The sequence below is a fragment of the Pleurodeles waltl genome, chromosome 2_1 (genome assembly GCF_031143425.1).
Source record: "Pleurodeles waltl isolate 20211129_DDA chromosome 2_1, aPleWal1.hap1.20221129, whole genome shotgun sequence".
NCBI classification, from domain to species: Eukaryota; Metazoa; Chordata; class Amphibia; order Caudata; family Salamandridae; genus Pleurodeles; species Pleurodeles waltl.
Genome location: NC_090438.1, coordinates 569,471,000 through 569,494,231, shown reverse-complemented (window position 1 = coordinate 569,494,231; position 23,232 = coordinate 569,471,000). Strand labels below are relative to the sequence as shown.

The following is a 23,232-nucleotide window of genomic DNA, read 5'->3' as shown; positions in this document are numbered from 1 at the left end:
TTATTATCAGCACTTGATCGTTGATCTTCAAAAGTGCATTGTTCATCGTTTTCAATGTTTTTATTTGTTTTAGCTTGGCATGTCTTCATCAGGGCATACATTTTAGACATTGCTGGCAGGTTTGAAAATGAGCACGTGTGAGAAGGATTATTGCCCAACATGTTAAGTAAGAGTTCTTATGTGTTTGATCGAAAAAAAAACAATTAACCCTTTAAAAGGGTTTGCTTGAGTCAATACCCTTTAATCTGTTATCATTCAAAATGTTTGTTATACAGTAGCTTTGGTTCACTTCCTTTGCGGGAAATACAACTGATGATTCTAGCAGAGTTCAAAAACAATAATTATGGCTTTTCGTTTAACTTGGCTTACTGTTTTATAGGAAGGGATGAGGAGACATTATTTTTTTGACCGAGAGGACTCAGTAACACAATTTGTCTTTATTGTTTAAAAAAAAAACTTCTACCACCCCTTCTTTGCCAGGGTTTCACAAATATTTTCCAACTACTGCATTAAAGTCTCGGAGTTTAATTTAAATTTGAAAACGTACTGGACCTCCTAAGCAAACCAGAACGCCATCTGAGTGGACATAACACTTCCTGAACACATTGTGAATGCTTCGTTAAAGATGCCATCCCGATCCACGTTTTTCAACATATACTTAAGGTAAATGCCTCTAAAATTGTACTTTTCAAAAATATTTATAGTGACAAAATTAAGATTACAAAGGTGGTTTCTCACTCCTTCCTCTCTTCCAGTTCACATTTGGTGTATGCAGGCAAGTACGATACCACATTGTGCAAATGCTTGTCCTACGTGCTTGTGGAAAGAAGCTTTGCTTTGCCTTAATCTCAGGTTTTAATATGACAGACCAATCAGTCCTCATTTCATTCTCAGCATGTGTTTAGTGGACAAAGTAGTATTGATCACAATTACAGCACAGCAGTGAACTCTGAACAAGCTTAGATAATAGCTATGGGGGAAAGGCAAAACGGGGGACTAAGGACAGCAAAATACTTAAAAGCACATAATAGTCAGAAGAAACCAGGTCACCCTTGGTTTACAAAAGACAAACTCCTTCAAAGAAAGTATCGAAAGTAGGAAAGACGGTGGAAACTTAATCCAGTACCTGAGGAAAGGGTGGCCCTTAAGTCCACTCTAAAGGCTTATAAAGCAGCACAATTTATGGCCAAATCTAAATTTTATACTACCAAAGTAAAGGAGGCTATTAATACCCCCAGGGAATTTTTTAAGACTATTAAGGCCCTAACTGTGCCCATGAAGCCGGCTGGTCTAGAAAACTCTCAGAGTTTCTGTGACAAAGTTGCTTTTCATTTTGAAAATAAGATATTGCAAATACATATCAACTTTGATACCCAGATTATTCCCGAAGTATTACTCCCCATGATAACAGAGAGTGCTACAGCAGATGACCAGTCACTAATGTCATATTTCCAACCCCATTCCTTGGATACTACTAAAAAGAAGATTCTTTAAATTAAAATCGGGCTCCCCTCTGGATCCATGTCCTCCTTCCATTTTTCACTTGGTTCCGGATTTAATAGCACGGATGTTGGTCCCCATTTACCAAGAGGTAGCTATGTCTGGGGAGTACCCATCTATCTGGAAAGAAACAATAGTAGTACCACTCAAGAAAAAAACAGAGGGGGATAATCAGGACATGAGTAATTTGCGGCCAATAGCACGTCTCCCGTTTTTGGCAAAGATTCTAGAAAAAATGTTGAACTCTGAATTGATCGAGTTTTTAACAAAAGCGGATGCTCTTGATATCTCCCAACACGGGTTCAGAAAAGGGCATAGTACTGAAACTGCCCTAATCTCATCCTCTGATACTATTCGAAGGATGGTTGATGAAGGTAAGGGGGCCGTTTTGGTTCTTTTAGATTTATCCGCTGCCTTTGACACTATCTCTCCCACACTATTAATGTCCCGTTTGCATCATGTGGGTTTGAGGGACAAGGCTCTTAAACTTTTGAAGTCTTTTCTTACAAATAGATGGACTACAGTTAGCTGTGGTGATTTCAAATCTAGACCTTATCTTCTGCCATGTGGGATTCCGCAGGGATCTTCTCTCAGCCCCACATTGTTTAATGTGTATGTAGCGCCTTTGGCTAGTCTAATTCGTACTTTTGGTTTCATTCCATCTTCCTATGCTGATGACTCCCAGCTTATTATTCCTATTAATCAGCCATGGGAGGAGGTTGCAGATCGGTTTAGTAATTGTATGGTGGAAGTGAGTAAATGGATGAAGACCAATTGGCTAAATATGAATGCCACCAAAACTGAAGTTTTATGTTTTGGGCCTGGAAAGAATTTATGGAACTCACGGTGGCGGCCCTCTGAATGTGGTAACTGCCCTGTGCCCACTACTGTTACTAGAAACCTAGGCATCTTGTTCGACGAACATCTGTCTTTTAAAAAACAGATTAATCATGTGGTAAACATCAGTTTATGGTCAATTAAAATGCTCAGAAAAATCTTCCCCTATCTGTTACATGAATGGAGAGTATCTGCTATCCTGGCATTGGTAATGTCCAAGCAGACTACTGTAATGCACTGTTCCTTAATCTGGATAAGGGGCTGATAAAAAAGACTCCAATTAGTTCAGAATTCCGCTGTCAGAGCGGTTCTTAATCTCCCACGATGTATATCAGTTAGAGAGAGTCTTATGAAATTACATTGGTTACCAGTGGCGCAGCGTATCCAGTTTAAGTCGCTCTGTCTCACTTTTATGGCAGTTCATGGAATAGGACCATGGTACCTGACTTCCAGACTCCTCCTGCATGTACCTAAAAGAAGCTTGAGGTCTTCCCAAGCTCACTTGATTCAGGTCCCTCGCACACAAAGCCAAATGGGGAGACAAAGCTTTTACAGTAGCTGCAGCCAGAGGATGGAACTCTCTCCCACAGAATATTAGGCAAGAATCAGGTTATATGAAATTTAGGAAAATGGTGAAAACTTGGCTCTTTCCTCGTTAATTTTTTGGTACATCAAGATCAGGGTCTTTGATTTAGTTTGTTTCAGTTTCTTCTATTGGATGTTTTTCTATCTTCATTATTTCTGTTATTTTTCTTATCCTCTGTCTATTTTTTACTACGTGCTTTCTTCCCAGCGCTTCGATGCTCTCGGAGTAGGAACGCGCTTTATAAATCTCGAATTACATTACATTACAGACAATAACCGAACTCGGAACAAGGACTTTATTCAACTGTCCAGATACTACAAAGACAGACAAACAAACTAGTGGACTGCACAGCAAAAAAATAAACTAGTGAATACCATACCACTTTACAAAACACACAGTACAACAGTAAACCAATTCTTGTTCTTACCTGCAACTTTTCCCTTTCTCTCTGCACGATTCTGTAGGTTGTGACCAACTGAAATACACAAATGGTGTCCATTAGTAACAATTCTTCGTATCATTAAACAAATTGAATATGACAAAATATGATTGCCGTTATGAAGTGAACTGTAGGAGGTAAACCTAAACCAGCACATTTTAATTACAACTCATTCATCAATACACCAACATTTACAGCATTACAACACAAATTACTGTTTATTACTACTCTACAAGTAAAGAGATGGGGCACAAGGGTTATCCCGGTCAAGGAACTTAAAAGTATGTACATCGTAAACAATTTTCCTTTTGCGTTTTTCACTACATCAGGCTTTTTAACAAATTTCAGTCAGGACTCAGATGAAACTCAGATCTACTGGTTATGTTAAGGGACCCCTTTTGGCAAAACTTCCATGCAAATGACTACAGTTTTCTTGGATTGGGTGCCAATGGCAGTAAAATGTGCATTTTTAGTTAAGGAATTGCCTATCTAGCTTCACTGGAAAGCGCTACACTAGCTCCTAGTGGAACACAGATTTAATGTAAAGCCCTTATCATAAGCATTTCACCATATACCTGCTGGAAACTACATATCGACTACTTCACTATATACCATCTGGAAACGTTAGCGTATCCATTGTGACCCATTTCCGAAGTGAAAAAACTAAGGAGAAAGTCCCTAAGCCGCCATGACTCGTGGTCTGGTGAATCATGGGTGTAAGTGATCAAGGAGTACTAGCTATATCCTTATATGTACAATTGTCCTTTTCCGGCCTAGAAATAAAAAAAAAAAAAGAGCACGATCAGGGTATTGATAGTTCGTTCTACCACCCCTTCATTGAACTTCATTGAATTTCTGATTTTTGTTTGGTCGAAGTAATGCAATCACTCCTTGGATGGCAAAATGATAAACCAAACACTGTCATATACGAGAAAAATGCTCTTCTGGATTGAGAAAAGGCCAACATGTATTTTTTAAAGGGTTAGTAACAATATGTCAAGCAGACAGCTGCACTGTGTCCTAGTGTAGAGCACTAAAGTAGGGTTTAGGGTGTTAGGTTGCCAGATTACATTTTAACTATGGTAGAAATGTAAATTTTATTTTAATTGTTTGCAACATGCATTTGTGTGGTTTTATTAATATTCTGTATGGGTATTTTAGATGTACTAAGCAAGAGGATGAGACTGTAAAAATAAATGCTTTATAATTAAAGTGTGTTGTTCTTAGTGCAGTTTGTGTGTGAGATATTGTAAAGAGTGAAACTGGGCATCTCGAAATACCACTGTGTCCCTGAATCTCTGTTTAGGGACTGTTAGTAACCAAAAAGCACCAATTCCACTTCAATTATGTATTGGTTGGGGTGCTGTGGAGCTCCAGTAACCTGACCTTCACATTCAATTGCTGGTGCATTGACCCAAGTTCACTTGTGTCACCCGTGGGTGTGAAACAAACCTTGTAGATCCAAGCCAGAGTCTTAGTTTACATAAAGAGCCATTTGTCTGACATTAGCTTGAAAACCGTGGGATCTACTTTCCATAGGCTCAAATCACAACCTAGATGGAAGATATTATAAAGACTCCAACATTTGGTTCTTGAGGCAGTGATCCCAGAAGTACTTGGCCAGATCCAAGAGGACACACAACTTCATCCCACTTAGGTGACTGATATAATAAACTGCTGCAATGCTGTCCATCAGAAAAACAGAACACTGAATCCTGCTCTTTGTCCAAACACTCCAACACTGCCGTGTGAATGACCCCTCAAGCAGTTCCAGGCAATTGATATGCAGACATTTCTCTTGAACTGACCAATCATCAATCACTCAATCAGGATTTCTAAAGCGAGGCTAATCACCCAAAAGGGTATCCAGGTGCTTATGGGTCCTGCAGGCTCATTCGAAGAGCCAGGTCTTGAGGAATTCAGAAAGTGAGGTAATGTATCAGAGTTGTGTGGTGAGGCCGCACAAAAAACAGGGGATATATAAAGGGGGGAGCAGTAAAAATGAGGGAAAAGCAAAGAGAAGGCACACAAATAACTGGGGAAAAAGCTAGGAGAGAGAAATGAGAATGAGGGAAAAGCAAGGAGAAGGCACTCACAAAAACAGGGGAAAAAGCAGGGAGAATAACAGGAGCAAGAGTGATGCAGCAGCACGGGGAGAGCTCGGCTTGGGACCACTGTCCCCTTGTGGAGAACTCCCTGCATCTGGCTCCCCAGCCGCTTCTGTTGAAGTCTGATTTTCCAATGCTTCCTGAGATGTTAATATTGTTGTTAGCTGACAGGAGTAAGCGATATGTAGTTTCAATAGTACTGCTTCACTGCTTAAAAACCCTCAATGTGTGAATAGACAGGGTAATGCTTTAGGGGACAGACTAATAGCAGACCCTGGCACCAAGCAGAGACACATTTGACAGCCCAAATCATTTTTTAGATTCACACCAATGAGTTTCTAAATGCACACGGGCATCGGGAGAACAGAAAATCCACTCACACTGCTCAGATGGCAGGAATCCACAAACAGATCAAAGAATTGGAATGACTACAGAAAGGCTCAGGGTGTCCTAGAACCGGATCAAATTGGGATAGGCAAATTACCAGAATCATTTTGTTAATATCGATAAAAACTATGTCAATGTACGCTATGATATATGTACGCATAACAAGAACTCGCCTCACAGTGGTCGAATTCACCCGAAGTGACCTCCTCATCAACTCCAAGTCAGAAACACATGGTCAGAGAAGCCCTGCGACAAAGCCTGAAGCAACTGATTGACCGATCACAAGTTGGGTGACACGAACTCTGCAGACAAATGCGCAAACAGGAAAAACCCAGATCGATCCCTCAGATAGGCAGCGACACCACAATGGTCCTAGGAGATTGGTCCCCAATCATAACACATTTGGCCGGGGGGGGGGGGTGCACGTTCCCAAAACAGCATCAAGGTTAGATGCCATATTAAGTTAGGAACTCTCAGCCAATCAGAACACAACACACACACACAACATGCAGTGATCACGTGCTCCCCATGCTGGACATCTAGACATGTTACCTACAGCATTATACCCACGCAAGTTCGAGACCCACCTGCAGTGACTATACCTGAATTCCTTTCACAAACAAAAAGGCATATCAGTGTTCTAGGATGCTTTGAGAAATGTTTATAATGGAGCTCAGAACCAACATACCTTGTGGCAGTCATCAGACCCCAACTCTGTACTGCTCTCCCAGCTGCTGAGTTAAATTAAACCAACTTTCCTGTGTTGCCAAACGCCTCTTGTCTTTAATTTTTTCAAGGTAAATCCACGTTCAAGCAACATATTGACGAGCCAGCCAGGAGAGACTGGATGTTTGAATCCGACTGAAGCTGAAGGATGAGGACCCCACCCAGGCGGATTCACATCTGCGTAACAAAAGAGGTGAGCAGAGACTGTAATTGATTAAAGTTCTGCTGAATCTGTGGGGCAGAGCTCCACTCTGAAGCTGCCATCAGTGAGTAAGAGACTATATCTGATCCTCAGTTGCAGCATTTGGTGTATGACAAACTAGGAAGAAGTGTAAAAATTTAACTTGAGCACCCTTCCACTGACAGAAATCTAACATACGGCACATTTCATGTGTCTGAACTAAGTAGTCGCAAGGCAGCCTCGGAGGCAATCCCGCAGAGGCCACCTATGATAGTCGGCACACGGCTAAGGAAGGTGAAAGTGTTGTTTAGTCGCTTGGACCCTCGTGTGATATAGGTTACCACTTGGACCGCTAGGCGTGTCACAGATGATACGCTTGACCCCTGAAAGTGATATAGGAGCGAGGCCTCACCGCTGGAATACTGGATGTGACACACAGTACACATAGGCCCTGGGTGTGATATAGAGCGAACACTTCAATCCTATTTTTAGTCTAAAAGGGTTTTCTCAGTGCTATTGGTTTCTTAACACTTGTGAAAACTGAAAGAAGTAAGAGGTGTTATTTGCTTGGATCGCTGGGTGTGACAGATGCTACGCATGTGATATAGGGTGCAATTCGGACATTAGGGAAAGATTTGGATCTTGGAGATTAGGTGTAGCTTGTGGTTAGCCAAGGAGGGCCTGCAGTTGTCAAGTTGTTGCTGCTTCTTCACAAGCCGATATTGACAGACTATCGAGATCACTTGGTCCCACGTACCTCGCAGAGCCATCCCTCGGCAACAGGCAGCATGTGCTAGGAGGGGGCTAAGGTTTTTTTTTTGTTTTTTTTACAAAGCCATTATTTTTTTCTGTCCATTTTTTTCTCTCTTCTCTTTGTATTTCCATTGTGGTTTTCAATTTATGCATTGTTGATGTTGAGGTGCTGATAAACTATTGCAACTATATTTCATGTTGAAATGCTTTGTCTTTTTGAGTGATTTAATGGACACACAAAGAAGTCGCTATCCTTCTCCCACAAATTGCTATTCTATATCTGTCATTCTGCTGCTAAAAAAAAAAGTTCATAATGTTTTGAATTAGCCATTGCACTTTCTTTCCGGTTGTGACCCATCATATTAATTGTTTAATGTACTGTGAAAAGTCTGTTTGATGCATTTCTGTCTAAAGTTGAGCTAATAGTTAATGCCGGCCTAACCCTGTGTACATATTTCCCCACAATCACAGTACAATTTAGGATTATTTAAAACTCAAGAAAGTTAGAAATATACCAGTCTCTTAAAGGTTTCCAACCAATCATGGAGACGCCGTTAGGCCTCATACAAACTAGATTCCCATGCAGGCTAAAAAGATAGATAATTTTGCCATGAAAGGCACGCACATACTAAGGCACACGCGTTTCCCTGGCTAGAGGGGGGGAAACCCTTCAAAATCAAGATAACAGAACACGCGAGGACACACATTCAGACCAAATTTATAGGGCGCCAGAAGGCTCAAAGAGAGGTACTGTTAGAACTATGGGCCATCTCCAAGGTGACCCCCAACCTGTAACCACCCAGAACCCGCAAGCAAGGGGTCTGCACTTCCCCCACCATACGTAGGTGCTCTCAGATTCCTGCCATCCCAGCCGTTCCTGCACTAGGTTACACAAAACGTCAGTTATGGGGCCTGGAGGGCCCAGTGCCGGCGAGCGAGCCACTAAATCTAGGGCTGTGGGGGGTGTCGCCAGACCGGCAGGCACAGATGATTCCAGCCCCATCCAAGTTTGGCGCTAGGGTACCCCAAATCCTGAACCCTATCCGTCACGTTCAGCCGCTCGAACCCCAGCAGCCAGGTGAGCCAAACCGTCTGGTAAAGAGCTCTCAGGTAACTGGGAGGTTCATAGTGGTCCTGGACAGAGACACTACCATTGGGTGGGGGGTGGGTTGGGGGGGTAACCCAGCCTTCCAGAGTCTGACGTCGAGGAGGGAACCACAGGGTACACTCCCCCAAGGTGTGCCCAGGCAACAGAAGAGATGACCGAAAGCGAGCGTGAGGGCACATTCTCATCAAGGAGAACCACACACAGCACCGAGTGAACAAAGGAGCCTCGGTGGGAGTTAGAAGAGAGGCACAGGTTTATGAGAGAGAGAGAGACAGAGACAGCTATCGCCTGGAAAGCGCAAAGGGAGAGCAGAACAGCACGCCGTCCCAGAGAGAAGAGCGAAGCTAGGCCCCCGGCTCCACACAAAAAGGTTTCTGAAGTAGAACCAGAAGGGAGGCCCTGAACCCCACCAGATCGTCAGCGGAGGCTGACCACGAAATAAGAGATCTTAGTAGTCTAGTCCAAACCAAATTAAGGCATAGTAGAAGCAGAATGGCACCCTTACACACGTACAAGGAGAGCAGCAAAAAAGACGTCCACTGCTCCTCCCAAACGATCCAGTCAGACTAACTCACCACTAGAGAGAGAGTGTCCAGAAAAGAAGGTGAGGTTCGCCTGACCATTTTGCCACCTGCTGGCTCGCTGGACCGAAAGGGAGGGCCAGTATGATAGACCATGGCTGGAGGAGGATCCTTTGAACCAGAGGACATGGTGGTTTTGGAAAATTGTTTTCGTCACGGAAGGGGGGATCCAAATTGGAAATTCTCCCATATGCAGGAATGCTTAAGAAGATGAGAGCGCTATGTTGAGGAGAAACCAGCAGAGCTGCTCCAAGCCAAAATATGCCTGTTGTTACAGAAAGGTACTTCAGGGACCATCTATGTGCAATGGGTCCAGATGGACAAAGAAGGGCTCAGGACCAAACTGTCCCCACTGATGGACAGGGCAGGAAAATGGATCTCATTTTTAAAGAAAAACACCCCGCAGGATTAAACTTAGCAATAGGCGATGTCAAGAATCTGCTCAGCAACCTCAGAGAGCAGACTAACACTGTGTTTTCCAGAGCCTGCAACCCAGCAGTCAAGCTGACTAACACTGAGCATGACGGGGCTGCATTCAATTCATTCAGACAAAAGACAAGAACGGCACTGAGGAGAATGTTCTATGACTGCCCGGATGTAGGAGGATTGCTGGCGGGGAGCATGAAGCCGGAGGAAACCAATATTGACTTTCTAGACAGAATGAGGTAACGATGGGGACAAGAGACAGGACAGCCACGGACTGAAACGGGCTCCCAGTTTGCATTCTTTTACAACATCCTCAAAAAGAGGCTGCCCACTGAAATACTGAGTGGATTGGACAATGTAGTAGGATTAGACACCAAACCTTGTACCAAATACAGACCCACACATTGCACTACTACAGAAAGAAACAGGAAAAAACAGGGAAAAGCAGGAGTAAGCCCAAAGAGACACCGCTAAGCTGGACCAACATAAATTAAAAAAGACTGCCCTCAAAGGAGCTGCATTGGCCGCAAGCATGCAGTCTTGAACGGAGTTCGACCTCAGAACCCCAGAGGGTTTCCACCCAGTCCTAACTGCTGAGGTCAAGTAGGCGGGCAGCACCCAGACCACAGAGTGGTCACATGACCGAGCAAAGTCACCTAAAGGCGTATCATGAGCAAACAGCGATAAGCCTTGACTAGTCCCAGCAAAATCCTCATCCACAACACCAAGCCCAGGTCAACCCAAATGTATCCTACGTTCAGCCACAGGAAAACCAGGCAGCCACCACACCACTAAAGCAGGGATCAGGTGGTTGGCCAAACAGATGGCAACAACAACTGCAGACAGGGAAATGGAAAGGGAACCCAGCCCAGCAAGGACCTGGGCCACAACCACGACAGAGAGGGGTGACTGTCTGGGAGGGCACAGCCTTTAAACAATCACAAAATCCAAATACGTAGGTAGTCCAAAACCCCAATAAGTTTCCATTCACATCATAACCACTTCAAAACTCATGTCAAAGACTAGTGACATTAGTAGAAACACTCATGGCTCTACTTGCATCCGGGAAAAACTCAGGGCTGCTGGACATTTTGATGATCGGGAATCTGCCCTACAGTCTGCCATTCGGGTGCCTGTAGAGGCGTATGCCCCACTCTGCTGCTCCTTCCCCAAGGCGGGGTTTGTTGGCCATGCCCCAGGTGACAGGGCAGTTTGACAAGGGGAGAGGCAACCCCTGCCCCCCAACCACTGCATAAAAGCAAGCACCCAGGTACCCTCGTCCAAGTCAATTAGCACGGACACCAATAACCAGACCAAACGGTTTCCATTCAAGGACACTTAGCCTGGGACCAAGGTTCCCTTGTGGTGTGTAGTCCCATCTGCAGCACCTCCAAAACCAGTAACCTTCAGGCCAATGGAGGTCCCCCTTTTGGTTCCGAAACAAAGTGATGTTCCAGTGCCAGGAGCCAGGTTTCCGCGCTCTTGGGATAATGATGTCCCCAATAAAACTTCAAAGTCCACGCACAAATCCAACAGATTATGAAGCAACAACATGGCACCAAGCCAGTTGGGAAATTCACAACAGCAAACAGTCGCCCGAGTTCATCACCTATATCGGGCAAATGCCGACGAGTCCTGGCCACGCACCTGGCTCCCATCTTAAGTAAACGCACTGCCTACTCCTCTGCCCAATAGGCTTCCAAACATCCAAAGACTGCTTGTCAGATCATGCCCCTCAACACAGGGAGAGTCGCATGTTGCCAGGAAGAAGTCCCTGATCTGAGCCAGTGCGGCAGACCCAAACATCCTGGATTTAAGGGAGAAGGGGGTGCCGGGAGGGAAAGGGATTCTGTAAATTACCATCACAGCCACATGCAAGGTGCACGGATATACTCACTGCTGTGTCCGGCCTAGCGTTCAGATCACATAAGACCTCCCATGCTCTGACCGATGAGGCAATGGGCCTGGTACCAGTCATTGCTGCATCAATATCACACTGGGGCCACAGAGCACCTCTCCAACCCCCTCTGTTATACCGCAATAAAGGCATCATTACATGAAGAACTAGGAAAGCACCCAACAAACCCAAACAATTAGTCCAAAACGAAGTTTCCAGAAAAAGGGCATAGCCAAGAAACCCGACTATTACAGAGAACCTCACTGCACGCCACGTGCAGGGACTAGAGGGGCATACACGTGTCCTCTGAGCATGTTGTGATCACCAGCAACCCCCATATTGCAACACACCACTTCTTTTCAAATCGCTCCATGCATGTGTTAGTCAAAAGATTCCACCCGCATCGGTGAAACACATACACACACACACACACACACACACACACTAGAGAAAAATAGTTTGGAAAAAGCAATAATTCCATGAAGATCACCCCATAAAAGCACTCTCTTCTGTCATGGAGAGCAGAGAGGACCAAGTGGCCCGCAAAATTAAACTTGGGTGATCAATAACAAAAACACTCACCGCTCCCAAAAAATAGTTGGGCCATCTGGAACCACCTTCAAAATAAATGTACAGAACGTACGTAAAAAAGAAAGCCACAGGTATCGCCGAGACTAAATAATGATGTATGTTTTCTAATGCTAACCTAAAACCCACAGCTCTTATTCAACATGTTTGCAACTGAGCCACGAGTGCACCACCTTTGCAAAGGCCCGCCACCTCTTCAGCAGCAATTTCTAGAACCCCAACAAGACCCAAGTGTGCCAGACAAAGACCACGAACAGTGCTGGACTGTTGTTCATGGACCTTCTTATACAAACTCTTTTTCCAAAAGCAAAGAAACCCCCAGTACAGCTGCACCTTGCCAGAAGGAGACATCCCTGATCACCAGAAGACCGCTCGTATTTCCCCAGGAAGCCATCCTGAAACCTGCAAAGTTCCAAAAGTTATGTATTTTTGCACCAATGTATACCCTCTGTTTGCTGTGGGTGCGGCAGCATCCACCCATAGCCAGAAATCTGCCTAGTCACATGGAGCCTATCTGGACATTTCTACAGTGCTTGCATAGGGGCCTTTCCCACATTATTTACAATTAGACTAAACCTATTAGTATACCATACGCACTACACGGTGCTCTCTTGCACAACACATGGTATCAGAACATGACCGCTGTGAAACCATGCTATATCTGTTCACTGATACCACACACCGTAGGCACAGATAGGCTTTATTTATCCCAGAAGATTGGCCTTGAAAAAGGAAAATGTCTCATCCATCTCTATTTATGTAGGATTAGGGCCAAATTACAACCTAGTAGAGTGGAACCCCATAGGGTGATAGTAAACTTAACTCAATATGAAAACAATCCCACCGCACTGTACCTTTACACCGAGCCTAGCAATATTCAAACCAAGCTAGACAGGATGTGCAGGTGAGGCACTGTAGGGGAGGACACTGTTTGGCTCCAAGACTTTCAGGAAAAGAGATTCTTGGAGGTAGCAAAACCACTGCACTAATGCACAAACGCATCCACTCCAGCCTCTGTCTGTGGTCCCAGGGTGGCCCTTAGGATGACTAGGGCAGTCTTCTTTAATAACAAATGGACCCAGACGATAAGTTCCAATGTAGGGCCCTCCACCTCAATGATACAAGAGATATTATACCCCATGTAAGGAAATCTAGGATGCTTAAGTAGATAGGTACACATGGTTCGAAGGGAAGAGGCAACCCCTAATTGTACGGAAACTTACACTGTATTCCATGTGTATCAGAGGCAAAGGGACAATCCCGTTCGGCACGAATGAGAATTGTGAAGCAATAATGCACGTTCCAGACATGTACTGGGGCACCTCCATGCTGATGGATTTCTACTGGCAGTGTGTAGAATTTGCCTATGCTCAGGTCTTCCCGGATGACAGGGCCTTTGCTCCCTCGTGACTATACACACCCCAACCCTGGTAATCGCTGAAGAAAACCTGTCTGAGTTGTTCCAACATTCGCTACAGAAAAAAACGAGAAAAAATACCTGCTGATTATTTTGGCTGGGTTCAGTACAAGCACATTCTGGAAGAATTTAGATTATTCATTGATGCTCAAGTAAATTTGTGAGGGTCAGTATCCTTTTTCACCCCACTGACAAAAGCTAATGCCCACTGGCTGCACATAAGGTGGGAGATGCGGTACAGTACTGAGCTCAGCCTAAGTGCTATCAAAGAAGAATCAAGAGCCATCCACCTCATGGTGATGCAACATGGGTATGTGTTGGATTTGATGACCACAATGGAGGGTGGGGTGTGCTCCAAGATTGGTGCATCCTGTTGTACATTTATCCCTGGCAACGACCTGAACAATGGGACACTAACTTTTGCCATCCAAGCACTGCATTGTCTATAAGCCGGCATGAAGAAGGAGGGAGGTGCCCCTGAGCAGGACTGGTTATTTGATTTGTTTTCCTGGCTTCTCTGGTGGGTGATCAGACTGTGCATGTCATTCCTGCGCTGTTTTGTGTTATTTCCTACAAGTGGGGAGTTCCTGCTGCAAAAATTCATCCCTCAAATTAGGCAGAATGCAATTAACTAGAGAAATAGTAATAGACACAACAGAAACATGCCAAACCTCAAATGTTGTGACTATCATTAAGCATGGGGTGGATAATGTAGCTGAAAATTCAATTAGAGGGGGGATGTTAAAATTGATAAAAATAACGTCCATGTACGCCATGATATATGTATACATAACAATGAACTCCATCACTGTTGTTGAATCCACCTTGTGTGACCTCTTCATAAACCCAGAGTCCGAAATACGTGGTCAGCCAAGCCCTGCGACCTAGGCCTAAAGCTACTGATTGATAGATCACAGGTGGGGTGACACATAGCCCATAGACAAACTTGCAAACAGTAAGAACCCAGATCGATCCTTCAGATAGGCAGCAACACCACAATGGTCCCCAATAAAACATGTTTGGCCGGAGGGGTTCACATTCTCAAACATCATAAAATTTAGATACCACATGAAGTTAAGAACACTCAGCCAATCAGAACACAGCACACACACAACATGCAGTGATCACGTGCTCCCCATGCCAGACATCTAGACATGTTACCTACTAGCCCGCATTATTGTCCATGCAAGATCGAGATCCACCTACGCAATTTATCAGATGGTCAGACTTGGTACTCCGTGACTAGGACCGGATTCCATTCTCCAAAAAATGCATTTAATTATATTTTAACATTTCGAGAAATGTATATAATGGCGCTCAGGAGCAATATATGTTAAGACAGTCGTCTGACTCCAACTCTGTACTGCTCTCCCGGCCACTGCGTTTAATTAAACCAACTGTACCTGTTTTGCTAAAGGCTGCGTCTTTCATTTTTTAAGGTAAATCCACATTCAAGCAACATTTTAACACCCTCAAAACATCAGATAAATGTGCAATCCATTGCGTGATAAAGGAGAAAGAAGAAATGCATAAACAAACTTCTTGCCCCAAAAGATGGATTTCCCATCTTCCAATCGATAATGCAGATATAAGAGGATTTTGTGGACTGTAATGTAAAAGCATCAAACGCTGTGGTGGGGTCAACATTATAAATAACTCCCTAAGAAGAGGCTGAAGGAGTAAAGGATCTGATAGATTACACACAGGTATCGATATTTTTCTACTGCTTTTTCTGAATACTAGACATATGCTATGGTGCCAAACATCAGGTCCTTCTGGATCTTGGACTACAGCACAGGAGAAACAAAATGGGTGAGAAGAGGGGAAGAAGCAGGTGGAGAGAGGGAAGGAGAATCTGAACATCTGCCTTAACAGACAAATTATCCTAGGGGTGAGGACTAATTAGACCCAAAGCTTTGATGTGGAGAAAGGAAGGTAGGTGATTGTTTAACTATTAAGTGAAGATTATGCTGAAACAAAATGGGTACTTGTCCTTCTAATCTCCTAGCCAAGACAACTAACAAGTCTAGAGGAAATGTGACCGCACTCATTAGTAATTGTAGTTTTCGGATACAACATTACATTTTTCAGTCAAAGCATCTTAACAGAATGTTTAACGTATAACCGAACATCCCGTAATAAGCAAGTGTAGTATAGGTCACAAATGTGGTTGCCCCAATCATACATTTTAGCATTTTCTGGTTTTTCTTTTTTTTTTTTTTTACTTTTCTGTATTGGCATTCTTCATATTTCATCCTAGTAAATGAACATTTGCTGACTGTTGTACTCTGTTAAGAATATCAACCTTCGATTTAAATCGAAGGTTGAGAATGCATGATTCTGTTGTCATGGCATTCCTTGCGCTATGGAATTCCTAGCGCTACAGCAGAAGCAGCAGTTACCGCTAGCTGTGGAGAGGGGATGCCACGACAGGAAGGTTGCTAATAAAGACATATTCTTCATATCGGATTCGTGGGAGCTTTTCAATCACATTTATTTTTGGCGACGAGGATGGGATGAGAGACATTAGTTCAAGAGATGACATAAGGGCTTTTATGAGACAAAGACCGTCAAGGGTGAGGAAGTTACTGAGTTACTTAAATGATTATGCCATGCAGTTATTTTACAACGTTAAAAGTTCTTAGGAAATGTTACTTGTTTTTTTTTTTTTTTTTCCAAGAACCGATGTTTTCAAACATTATTCCTATGCTTTTGTTTTTCTCTTTATTGTTATTCCCTTTTTGCTTTTTAACCTATCACTGTAGTATTTTATTGTTAATTTCATTCTTGTGTTTTTTCAGTGTGAAGAAGAGAGGGTATGTTGTACTCTGTTAAGAATACCAACCTTTAATTTAAATCCGGATTCGTGGTAGCTTTTCAATCACAACATTGACTGATCGCTCTTAAGGGCCACACTAAGTCACGTCATACAGAGAACATTCACAAAAAGCATTTGCTTATGATGGATAGTAAATGAGGTAATTTGCAATTTTTTCAGTGATACATAAAATTAATGACTTGTTGCCACCCTAGTAAACCATTCAAGTGAACTTAATTCGTCCCTCAAATTATCCATAAGTGCCCCAAATCATTCAATAATTGCTCTTAAAAGCCTGTGACCCCTTCAGAAAGAGGGTAACATTTTAGTGGAACTGGTGTGCATTGTTTTGGGACGGATTAAGAAGGAAAGCACTCATCAACAGCTGAAGTCTAGGTCAGTAAATCAAAGCTGTTTCACCTGTAAAGGAACAGCTAGGACGTACGCTTCTGAGTAAAGTGGTTTTCATCCCACCAATTCCACTGTCTTATGGGGGTGTATGGGGCAGGAGAACTTCAAATACACTTTATGAAAAGCTTGAAGTTGAAGATAAATCATTGCGACTAATTAAACAAGGAAGGTCCTTTCGCTGAGTGAGGGCAGATTCACAGCTTGCTTGAGAGACCAGCTCTTGAGAACCATGCGAGCCCGCAAGTACACTGATGTTTATACGCTATGTATGCCTATTCACCAAAACAAACACACAGATTTACAAAAATCACCCTGCAATTTTCATGGAAACTATTGTTTTGTGGTAGTTATTGAAAAATAACCCTCCTTAAGAGCACAAAGCAATAGCACGTCAAGTGGCATCCATCTGTAGAACAAACGTTTCAAAATGCAAGTTAACTTTTCATAGCGTGCAGTTTAATTCATTGTTTTTTAAGTTATTTCTCCAGTGTAAAAAGATATATTCCTACCTCCGAATATTTCCCCCTGTAGTTGCCTAAGCTGCGTTCCATCCTTCGCAACCGCTGAAAGAGCTGCTCCTTAGTGAGACCTTCCAGGTTTGTTGATGACTCTTCCGCTTCACTTTCAATGTCAGACGGAGGATCGAATGTCGTAGCGGGACCATCACTGTCAATCCGATTTAAGGAGTCCCTCGAACCGCTGCGTACCAAAGATTCTTTGGAGGGAGAACGGAAAAGTGTTTCCTTGACTGGACTTCGGAACAGTGATTCCATGGAGGGAACTCGAAGCTGGAGTTTTTGTGTAAAAGACTGCTGATCATTTCTCTAAAAAAAAAAAAAGTTTACCAGAATGGACTGTTTTTAATTAGCTGTTTTTAACGAAGACAGCTCAACAGTACTAAAAGCAGAGAGAGATACGGTCTATCAAAGACTGACAAACACATTTTCCATTCCAGGCAAGGCTGATAAATATTTGTGCAGGTCAAGTTATTGAAATTAGGGGAATGCCTCAAATGTACAATGTTTTAACTTTAAAACATAATAATCAAAACATTTCATTCTAAGTTCACTTTTTTAAAGAAAATTAACGTTATTAGGCATTAACAATTAAACACACTTGTAAATCAGTGATTTTGTGCAGTTTTATACACAGGTGCAACCTAAAACATTTAGGTAACTTGGAATTCATTATTAGGGAACTTGGAATTCATGTTAAGAAAGTGCAACACTTGTTACAATATTCCCGCAGCCCTGGATCACAATCCAGTGTGGCCTGAATATCTGGCAACAAAATATTAATGCCGTGGTCAATCTTGAATGGATGTATAGCTCATTCTTTTTCCCGCTCCAAGGCCTCCGCTGGAGGGCCAATAACGAGAGGCAGGTATCAAAATACTTTCACATCCAGTGTCCGGGTCTTCTCTTACATCACTTCTATCCCATGGAACAACCTACTACTACACACCAGAGCCTCCACCTCGCTCTGAGTTCCGCAAGTAGCAGAAGCCCAGGCCTGATTAGTCGCTCCCACCCCTGCTCAGAGCCAGGAAACCCTTGTGGGTAATAACAAGCTTTACAAATAAACATAATTATTTTAAATCATTATTCAATTTTTCCTTTGAGTAGAATCATCAAGAAGAGCTCAGCTTCACTAACAAAATCTAGTTTACATTACAGGTTAATGACCTTCAAATCCAGGGTCAGAACATTTATTTTTGTTGTAAGAGAAATTAAAAATATGTCCATTCCAATGAATCAAGAATGTTTTTCTTCTGTGAACATTAAGAGAGCAATAAAAGACAATTTTGTGTATCCCGGAAATTCTAATCCAACGTCCTTTAAGTAGGTCTAGAAAGCCTCTCAACACACCTACACTCCAACGATCACCAGCACTTAGACAGTCAGAGCACCTTAGAATTTACCTCAGATGCAATTCACCAATTTGAATGAAATGTCACAGCACATACCAAATCTGTTGAATTGTCCTCCGTCGTTATCATCAAGCAACAAACAAACACCAGTGACAGTAACTGCGAACAATTTATCTCAGGGACCTGTGAGGCATATTTTAAATTTAAATGAGGATACTACAGATCCTGCTAGTCGGTGAAATATAGGCCCTTAGAGTTTTTGGTCTTCATGCCTTCTATGACTTTTAGATGTCAGACTTGGCCCGGTCGGTGGATTGTTCTTAACAACAAATATGACAAGTAGTTTAGTCACTTTAACAGCTGCATGTTTCAAACTGAATTATGTCTTAAGAACAATGGAAAATGCAGTTTACAATGCAATGACAATTAGCAAGAAACCTTTATGAAGAATACCAGTATGAAGGAAATTGTTTACAAGAAACGTAATTCTCTATACAACTTAACTTGATATGCTCTACGTTTGTGTGTATTGCTAGTGCACCCCAAGTTCACAAAAAAGTGGCTGCCTTAGAGGTTGTGGAAATTCTTGAAGCTGCATGACAGTACTGACATGTTTTTAATCAACATGTACGAGGTGGGAGCAGAATCTGATTATCTTAAATTGAAGTCTGACCTGAAATTGCAGTTTTCATCAAGCCAGGCTATGAGCCTTACGACACTGATGATCTTGAATATCTGACCCTCTTGGACCATGGACCATTTGGTGAATATAGTGACCTGAAATATTTTTACCTGAACTCTGAGCAAAATGTGGAGACGTTGCAGGATATATTTTAGTGTGAAGAGTGTAGGTTTTGTTGCAAAAACTGTGGCATGAGAACCTTAATTAATTGCTACAATTATGCTAGCAAGGACGACTGGGATGCAAGAGTTGCCTGCATTCTTTGGCTGGATTGTCAGCTTTCATAATACGGACAACTGGTTCACCAAAGTACATATTTATCCTACTGCTCTGAAATCAGAGGTAAGTATTAGTTACTCCACTGTCTTTCCAGTGGGGGCTTTCACTGATTTCTCGTTGGTTTTGGAGTAAGTGGCTACTTTGTCAAGGGCTATGTTCCAATTCTTTTCAATCAGGAGAAAGATGTCATTAAGGGGTAGTGGGAATGTACCCTTTTTTAGCACTTGGATAAGGAGGTCGGCAGTGACAATTTTGAGATTCAGGGATCAAGAGGTAGCAGATTTGATGGTTGGGAGTAAGGGAAGAAAAGGTGTCCTCTTAGCTCTGTGTGAACCAGAAATGAACACACTTTGAAAGAGCATGTTCCGACAAAAATTGTGAAAGGTATTTTAAAATTACAGGGTACTGGATCTGGGAGATTACCACTGGCTAACTGAATGGAGGAGGCAAATATGTTGGAAAAGCTGAGATTACCTATGTTGTGGATCAAGGCAAAGTTTGGGGGGGGGGAGGGGAGCATCTAACTATTAAGGTCACCAAACAAGGAGTGTGCGTTTCAAGGTGGTCTGCATGTGTTAAGCCATATACTCAAAGGATAGTGAAACAATTGACTGCCATATTTTCAGAGTGTGGAAGACAAATTAACAGGCTGTTTCTAGGATACAGTTCAGAAGTACTCTCTGACTTGTAACTTAGATCTTTTGTAACGCTCCATGACCTGATGTTCTATCCTGGGTGAGGATAATGAAAGCTGGCAGAAGGAAATCTTGAAGTTGCAAGATGGTGCGTTAGTGATCCAAGATTAAGTGACAGTGAACAAAAGAGGGAAAATATTGAATATTTCATTTATATGTTTGACATGTGAGTACTCTTCTATAAAAGGTGACTGCAGTGAATGAGGCACAGGGGTTGGTCCAATAAAATGGAAGATCTTAAGGTGGTAGGGATTTCAGCTTTGCCTTGATTTCATTCTTGTTGTTATACCACAACCAGGCTGGATTCTAAGACCACAAGAAATCCCAGTCCTGATAACTGAGCAATGGCACAGGTTCTGTAGGCAGAGGGATACTTCTTCATACTTTCAGGACGGTTAGCTTCATGAGCATAAGCAGGATGCAGGAATCAAGGAGCAATTTCAAAGGAAACATTATGATGGGTGGCGTCAAGGGTTCATAGTTGGATGGTGGCAGCTCTAGGGGTTGGCAATTGATTGAGAGCTGTGCTGTGGTTGGAAATTGTTTGAACAAAGGAAAAGAAACCGACAAATGCTCCCTGATTGCACTGAAATTACTGGGGCCTGAACTTTCAAGATGTATAGATATTAAGTTAACACATTTTTCAGACTTTAGAAAAAAAGGTAGGGTATATGTTTTTTGTTCTAGGCCTTGGGTAAAGGAAAAAAGGCCAGTTTTGTCTTTGCTTTAAAGTGGCAGTTGCACTGGTCATTCAAAAGGGCCTTCCAGGCTGAGTGGAGAACTTTTAAATTGTCTTTTTGGCTTGTATTGATAGCTAGTGAGGGGTATTCAATGTCAAAGAAGGCAACTCCATATGTTACTAAACTTAATGAATGAAGAGTTAAGTTAGATATCCTGGGGTGGTTGCTCAGGAGACATGTGAGAAGGGAAGGGAAGGGGAGTGAAGTGAAAAATGGCAACATAAGTAGTGCAAAAGTGGAAGGTCAAATGCTACAAGAACTGATAGGAAGAGTTCACTCACCTTTACAACCTAGCTAATAAACTAAATCATTAGTTGTTTGTAACTACATCATCTGGGTTAGTTTAATTGTATTTCATACAATTGGGTTAATATAAGTAGAGAACTGGGGCCAAATGGTGAAGTTTCAGTGCGTCATTTTTATTGGGTTAGTTCATTGTTACATATTTAAGTTAATGGTGTCCAGTGCATTGATAAAGACAAAATATAGAATATAGCTCTGAAACAGCTCCTCTCACTCTGCAATAGAAGTAGCGCTGGCCAATCAGCTGATGAACAAAAATGATTCTGTCTCTTTTATCTATATGGACCTTCTTCTCAAGCCCATCATCAAAAATGGATTTCAATGTTATTTATAGCAGGATCATTCAGGGGTGGGGAATTCAATAAAATATCTACTTGTCCTGTAAAAATCTACTAGTCCTGTAAAAAAAGATTCTGCATGTCCCTTTAGTGCCATGTGGTACCGCGACATTTATGGCAGCAATTGCATTACTTAATAGCTCTGAGTATGCCAAGGCTAATACTATAGTAGGATTTGAATACTAGCAATTTCCTTATTTTGGAACCTTTCTGCAGATCTACATAGTGTGGTAGGAGGAAGCAGGAAGCAATAGTTCTGAGGTTGGAATTCCCCCTTTGGAGCCTGTGCAACCCTACTGACTTTCATTCCTAGGGTTTTCATCAGCTGTTTAATCATTCCCCATACTGAGAAAACTTGGACATTTTCTCTAGACAAAGGCAGAAGTAAAACTTCCAGGACTGGAACAAAGTGATTGAAGCACGGGTCTTCAAACTGGGGGTTGGGCCTATTTGTTTGGGGGGGGGGGGGGGGGATTTAGGCTCTGGTCAAAAGAAGCATTATGGTAATAACATGACTGTTTTAAAAAGAAAAAATGAGCAGCAGTAAGCCATTCTGTAATGGGCCAGCACTTCCATCTTAAATATATATGAGAAAGCATGTGAGTATGTGTCAAAAGGAAGCTGGCCCCAAAACTCTTCAAAACCTCTACCCTCACTTCTATTAATCACGTTGTGAATACGTTTGCACACTAGGAAGTCCTGCCTGATCCTAATAGTAAAGATTTGGCATCATGTATTTGATTGCATTTTTAAACCAGTAACATAACTTTAACTGAAATGTTTAAATAAGTCTAAATATATTTAAACATTGCTAATTTAATAGAATATTTGTGAGAAATTCGGAAGGGGGTACAATGATTTTTGTTCCGACCAGGGTGGTGGGAGGTGGGGGGCATGGGTAGGGAAATTGGGGAGACCGTATTAAAAATGTTGAAGACCACAGGGTTGGAGGGAAAGTGAACTTAATCATGCTCAACAGATTTTCGCATGAGCAAATTTACACATGCATATTTGCTCGCGTTAAAATTTAGTTCAGAAATAATTTCTGGCTGTATGATTTCCTGGCCTACTTCTATAAATTCTTGTGAATTTATGAAATACGTAAATCTGAACTTATGCAAAGACATTTACCATGGGTGCACTTTTGTGACTTTCTTTAAGAATTGGGCTCCTAATTAGGTCTGGCTTTAACCAAGACCTTTTTGCTTTTATATATATATATGTATATATATATATGTATATATGTATATATATATATATATATATATATATATATATATATATATATATATATATATATATATATACTTGGAGCTTATGGTACACAATATCTTTTTGTCCCGTGCCAGCAACTACTGTGGCAATGTGTGGTTTTTGAGAACAAAAAATATTTTTCCTGTTTGCCAATGTCTGTTACAATGGTGAGAGGCTGGCACTCATTAGCAAAACCAAAAGACTGACCACTATTTTCAGGCCTATTGGCTTTGCTAGTGCTTGTTTACTTTCATTTTTCTATAATATTGATGAAACTGATTTTTCATTATGAATATGTTTTGCCAATA

At 42.2% G+C, this 23,232-nt stretch overlaps 1 protein-coding gene across 3 annotated transcripts in view; it reads right to left on the bottom strand.

The window, feature by feature from the left end:
- The window catches only part of GOLGA4 (golgin A4), a 758,002-nt gene that overhangs the window by 578,839 nt on the left and 155,931 nt on the right, over window positions 1-23,232 (bottom strand). For all 3 annotated transcript variants that reach the window (XM_069215119.1, XM_069215129.1, XM_069215138.1), the window contains 2 exons: window positions 17,273-17,587; window positions 3,351-3,398 (listed from right to left, as the gene is read on the bottom strand). In XM_069215119.1, coding sequence (XP_069071220.1) covers window positions 3,351-3,398; window positions 17,273-17,587 — 363 coding nt within the window. The remainder of the gene's footprint in view (window positions 1-3,350; window positions 3,399-17,272; window positions 17,588-23,232) is intronic.